Source organism: Octopus bimaculoides, chromosome 14, assembly GCF_001194135.2.
Source record: "Octopus bimaculoides isolate UCB-OBI-ISO-001 chromosome 14, ASM119413v2, whole genome shotgun sequence".
Classification (NCBI taxonomy): Eukaryota; Metazoa; Mollusca; class Cephalopoda; order Octopoda; family Octopodidae; genus Octopus; species Octopus bimaculoides.
Genome location: NC_068994.1, coordinates 34,651,722 through 34,658,109, shown reverse-complemented (window position 1 = coordinate 34,658,109; position 6,388 = coordinate 34,651,722). Strand labels below are relative to the sequence as shown.

The window sequence follows — 6,388 nt, the reverse complement described above, 5'->3', positions numbered from 1 at the left end:
GATATATATATATATATATATATATATATATATATATGATATGCTTCTACACAGTTTCTGTCTACTAAATCCACTTATAAAGCCCAGGACACTTAAATGACATTTTCCACATGTGTCACACAGTGGAACTGAACCTGAAACGATGAAGTTTCAAAGTGAGTTTGTTAACCACACAACCATATAATAATTTTTTTTCTTTCTGAAGTATGGATGATTACTTTCGTACAATCCTCCTTATCATAATTTTAGCATCCACTTTTCCATGTTTGCTTGGGCAAGATGAAATTTGTTAAGGCAAATTTTCTACGTCTCAATATGCTTCCTGTTGCCAAACTTTACAGGTTTACAACCCAGATAATATTTACCCTAGTCTTTCTGAACATGAGCATTTCAATGACCAGAACGATTTTCATGGAAAATTGCAAATAAATGGCTCTGATTGTATAAGAGAATTTGATGACATCACATATTCTCAAGGCAAGGAGACACAAATGTGCACACATGCATACACAATGTGCTTCGCCTAGTTTCCATCTACCAAATCTGCTCACAAGTCTGGTAGTTCTAGGTGCCAGACTGAACTCAAAGCCACACAACCTTGAAGTAAACTTCTTAATCACTTAGCCATGCTTCTGCTCATGTAGAATTCTAAGGAAACCCATATTTATATATATTTATTTAAAGGCTGACATGTGTGTAAGAGCCTGACTAGGGTTTGTTTCTACTTTTGGTTTGTTTTCCAGTGAAAAGTAACTGTGCAGAAGATAGGAGTAGCAGACAAAAGAGCCACTTGCTGGTTATGGAGCAAGAGAGAGAGAGAGGAGTTAAACTGGAAGTCAGGAGGAGAAGATAAGCAGTGATTTGACCACCATTGATGATCCACCTATAAGAGAGTATTACGGTTTATGGTTGAAACACCTAATGATCATTGGATACCACCTGGTGACATCAACTCCTTTTGTTCAAAACTACGTTCTCCAAGGAGGAATGAAGAAACATTATTTTTCTAGATAATATCAATTTTAGCTACAAAAATATAGCTGACATGTCTTTTTTTTTTGTTTTTGTTCTTTTAATTATTTAAAATTTTCTCTTTTTTTCAGATTGAATCTTTTCATTGGGACTTGAGTTGAAATGACTTTTAATTTAACTTGGAAACATAGTTACAAGGCAACATGTTGTTACAATTGCTCATACTTCAATTTCTAATTGACACATGTGTGTGTTTGGATTTCATTTACCGAGTGGATGAAGGGAAAAGCTCCGACACCTATGTGGGGAATATTGCTGCTGATACACACATTTTCGATACGGTCTCTCCAGAATACCATGATCAGATAACATTCAGTCAATTAGCAAAGAACAGTAAATCCGAATTATTTCGAGTTTCAAAAGTTGGTAAACTTTTTACTTCACAAGTTCTTGATGCTGAATCACTTTGTAAATATAATACAGACTGTTTCAAGACTATTGAAGTTGCTGTCAAAAACCAGGAATCCTTTATCAAAGTGTTGGAAATAAAAGTTGTTATAGAAGATGTAAATGATCACCCACCAGAATTTACGGTGGATGAAGTCGAAATCCATTTCTCAGAAAGAGACAGGAAAGGGTCACGATTATCAATTCCAAATGCCATAGACAAAGATCTTGGAGTTCAGAATTCTTTAATAACTTATGTATTGAAAAAAAGCAAAAATGAACCATTTGATTTGTCAGTTTATGAAAAACTAGATGGCACGGCAAAACTGGGTATTGTCTTAGTTGAAAAACTTGACCGAGAAACAAAAGATACTTATACACTGCAAGTTATAGCCAAAGACGGAGGATTTCCTAAGAAACAAGGTGTTTTAAATGTTAAAATATTAGTAAAAGATGAAAATGATAATCCTCCAATTTTTACTGAAAGTGTATATAATGTTTCTTTAAGGAATACTCATCCAAAAAATTTATCAATTGTAACTGTCTTGGCAAAAGATTTCGATTCTGATGAAAATGGTCAAGTGTCATATTACTTCAGTTCAAAGATGGCTGGATTAACAAAAACTTACTTTGAGTTAGTTAAAAATACAGGAGAAATTTTCTATCGTGACAATTTCCCCTTTGAACAAAGGCAAACCTATAAGTTATTCATTGAAGCTATGGATGGTGGTAACCCTCCTCTTAGTTCCACTGCTATTGTTCTTGTAAATGTTATCAACCAATTGAACAATCCTCCAAGTGTGGAGGTGAATTTTTTCTCTGAGTCGACAGAAAATGCCTTCACTATATCAGAAGGAGTTAAAGTGGGTAGTTTTATAGCTTACGTGAAAGTCACTGACAATGACGTTGGAGAAAATGGAGAAGTCACTTGTGAACTTCAACACAACAAGTTACAACTTCAAAACCTTGGAAAGAAAAAATATAAAATAACTGTAAAGAATCTGATTGATAGAGAGACAGAAAATCATCTTGATTTTAGAATTAGCTGCCAGGATAAAGGGTCTGTTCCTCTTGGGACAGATAGAAATTTCTCCATCCAAGTAACAGACGTGAATGATGTGAAGCCACATTTCACCAAAAACACTTTCAAGTTTCTGACTTATGAGAACGAAGAGCCAAACTTTCCTGTTGGTTTCATTAACGCGACTGACCCTGATTTAGGTATAGGAGGTCAACTTAGTTACTCATTAATTAGTGACCAACACATACTGCCATTTGAAATTTCTGATTTTGGTTTCATTTCGACAACTCGGTCTGTAGATTATGAACAACAAGATATTTACAAATTCAAAGTTTTCGTCAAAGACAATGGAACACCATCACTAAACAACACAGCAAATGTTGTTGTTGAGGTTATGGATGAGAATGATAATGCTCCTTATTTTACATTTCCTAGTGTTAACCCTTTTAGTTTAGATGTCCACTATCAACCCCATCGCAAGAATGATGTTGCAGTATTGAGAGCCTCTGACAGAGACAGCCATGTCAATGCTTTCCTCAGGTACGAAATACTTGGAGGAAACGAGAAACAGCTATTCAAAGTGAACTCCTACACAGGAGTTTTATCTTTTTCTCGTACCGTTTACCAAAACGACGCTGGATCATACGAGCTCCTGTTTGTTGTTAAAGACAGCGGTACTCCAGTTCTATCTGCAACAACCACCTTGTCTTTAATATTAACAGTTAGCAACAAAACAGCCAAAATGCAAACCACAGTGCATGTGGAAACAGACAATAGAATACATATCAACTTGATGATTCTCTTTGTTGTGGCAGCAGTCATTATCACCATAGTAACAGCAATTTCAGTTATAATATGTATTGTCCAGAGGCACAATCAAAAGAATGTGCCATATGGAAGCACCACAGAGGCCGATAACAAATTTCTAGATGAAAGAAACCAATCAGAAAATGTGTGTGAACAATATGATATTCCAGTTACCATGGTAACTAAACAAGAACACAACCAGGTCTACCAAGCAACATTGCTTAAAAAGGAACCCTGTGCCGAATTTCAAGCAGGCCATACTTGGAAAGGGTCTGCTGTTGAAATACAGCCTCAGGCAGCCGTACAAGGAACACCTCAAGTAACTTATGTAAGTTCATTCTTATTATTTAATATATTTTTTTTTAAAACGTTCATACTTTTGTTTCAGTGATATACTTGCCTGGCAAGAGATTTGAGCTGAGACTGTGTTGAAACTAAAAAACTATTACAGCATAGAAGAGACAGATATTAGCCATTTGAAAACACAGCAAAAATTTTAAAAAGACAAGAAAATTCCACTGAAACATTTAGTATTTGATGTCAACTGTGATCTGAACATTGATACAATTCTACGGCTAAACACTGAATTAATAAATGTTTAAGCAAAGTTAATAGCTTTTCTGTGTTTTTGAATGCCTAATATCTGTCTTCCATGCTGTTTATTGTCCTTTTATTAATGACTGGATAGTTTAACAATAGATTTATTAATTAATTGATTTATTTTATTGTTCTTTTCTCAGCTTAAATTCTAAGTTCAAGTCTTGTTCGGGTTCAACATAAAGATTTATCCTTCTGAAAGTTAGATCTTTTATTTATTTATTTATTTATTTTTTCTTTTGATCAGGTGGGAAAAAAGAGTGTTATTGACTGTTTCTAGGGTCTCTGAGAAGCTCTCTCTCTCTGTCTCTCTGTAATTTCATTTAATACTTTTCTTTTATTCTTTTACTTGTTGCAGCCATTTGGCAGTGGCCATGCTGGAGCACCACATTAAAAGGTTTTAGTTGAAGAAATCGACCCCAGGACTTATTCTTTTCTAAGCCTAGTACTCATTCTATTGGCCTCTTTTGCCAAACTGCTAATATATGGGGACATAAGCACACCAGCATCAGTTGTCAAGAGATAGCAGGGGAGATGACAGGCTTCTTTCAATTTCCATCTACCAAATCCACTCATAAGGCTTTGGTCAGCCTGAGGCTATTTTAGAATACTCTTGCCCAAAGTGTCATGCAGTGGGACTGAACCCAGAACCATGTGGTTGGGAAGCAACCTTCTAACCACACCGTGTAATGAAAGTGATGGTTTATCCAATATTTGAGTAAAATTACTCAACCCTATATCTTTGTGGGAGCATTGAGTTCTGTATTGCTGGAAATTATTTATCTCATTTATCTGTGTGCCCATATGTGCATACGTATGTGTGTGTGTGAGTGAGTGTGTGTGCGCGCACGCGTCAGATGAGTGATCAGCTGGACTAGTTTCAATTCTGCGTTAGGATTTCGTCAGCAACTGAAAATCCCCTTTAACTGTCCACAGATATACTGTTTATAAGTTCCATATTATATGTCACATTTCACCCATTATCTGTTTAAATGGAGCCTAGTGAGAAGTGAAAAAATTAAAAGTGATTTTCCCTCTCATTTGTGTTGATTGTGTGTGTGTGTATATATATATATATATATATATATATACACGCATGTGCACATTAGCCATACATACAGTAAAACTTGGAATTTTGAGTGATTAAATTAACATGTGAGTAAGTGAGTGTGCGTAATTCTAGTCAAATGTTAGATGAAAGAATATTTTCATAATGAAATGATGGTTAATCTAATATTTCAGTAAAATTTGTAGAAACTACAATTTTTCGGGTATTGAGTGCTGCATTGCTGGAAATTATTTTCCAAATTTACAGGTGCTTTTTTATAAGTGTGTGTGTGTATCAAATGGGTGATGATAGACTCAGTAAAGTGCTGGTTAGTTCCCCTTATGCCCTGGTTGCATCCCTTTACACCTACTTATGATATATGTCAGTGTTAGGGTTGTCATAGTGAATTTAAAACACTTGATGATATTACTGCATAGCTTATAGTCCATTGATTGAAACTAATGAAAAGATTAAATATGAATATTTATCATATCATATAAATATTTACTTTAAGTAATGTATAAAAATGGCTGTGTGGTAAGAAGTTTGCTTCCCAACCACATGGTTCTGGTTTAAGTCCCACTGCATGGCACCTTGGGCAAGTGTCTTCTACTATAGCCTTAGGCCAACCAAAGCCTTGTGAATGGATTTGGTAGGTGGAAACTGAAAAACACTTATCGTATATACTACACACACACACTCACACACATATCTGTGCAACCCATACCAGTATGGACAACAGACATTAAACAATGACAATGATGATGTGCATATATCTCTGTGTCTGTATTTGTCCCCCACCACTGCTTGGCAACTGGTGTTGATGTGTTTACATCCCCATAACTTAGCAGTTCGGCAAAAGAGACTGATGGAATAAGTACTAGGCTTAACATGAAAAGGGGAAAAAATCTCAAGTACTGGGGTTGAATCATTTGACTACAAAAATTGTTCAAAGCAGTGCCCCAGTATGGCCGCATTCTAATAACTGAAACAAGTAAAAAGAAAAAAAGAACAACATTTTTGTCAAGTTACATATGCATATTTTTATGTCAAGTTACCAATAAAACCAGTCTAACATTAAACCTTTTTAGTAGACTCTATTTATTAACTCCAGGTTACTTGCCTTTCACATTGATTATTATTGGTTTTAATATAGTCTTTGGTGAGTTATCAATTTTAGGTAGGTGGAGCATTGTACTGCAAATTGATTTAAATTTAAATCGACTAAATGCATATAACTTTTACATCAATGGACACTAGGACACTTATCGGGCAGAAACACATGTCGAACTGGAATTTGATGAGAATAATGCTTTAATAAATAAATTTGGAAGATGTAATAATTCTCCGTTTTTCTCTATGATGTCTTGTGTGTACACACACATATGTACATACATACATACATACATACATATATATATATATATACATATATATATATATATATATATATATATATATATATATATATATATATATATATATATATATATATA

The 6,388-nt window shown here is 34.6% G+C and overlaps 1 protein-coding gene across 2 annotated transcripts in view; it reads left to right on the top strand.

Moving 5' to 3' along the window:
• LOC106883333 (putative protocadherin beta-18) overlaps positions 1 to 6,388 on the top strand; it is a 335,715-nt gene that overhangs the window by 278,575 nt on the left and 50,752 nt on the right. For both annotated transcript variants that reach the window (XM_052973083.1, XM_052973084.1), the window contains exon 5: positions 1,104 to 3,575. In XM_052973083.1, the coding sequence (XP_052829043.1) occupies positions 1,176 to 3,575 (2,400 nt within the window). In that variant the 5' untranslated portion in view covers positions 1,104 to 1,175. The remainder of the gene's footprint in view (positions 1 to 1,103; positions 3,576 to 6,388) is intronic.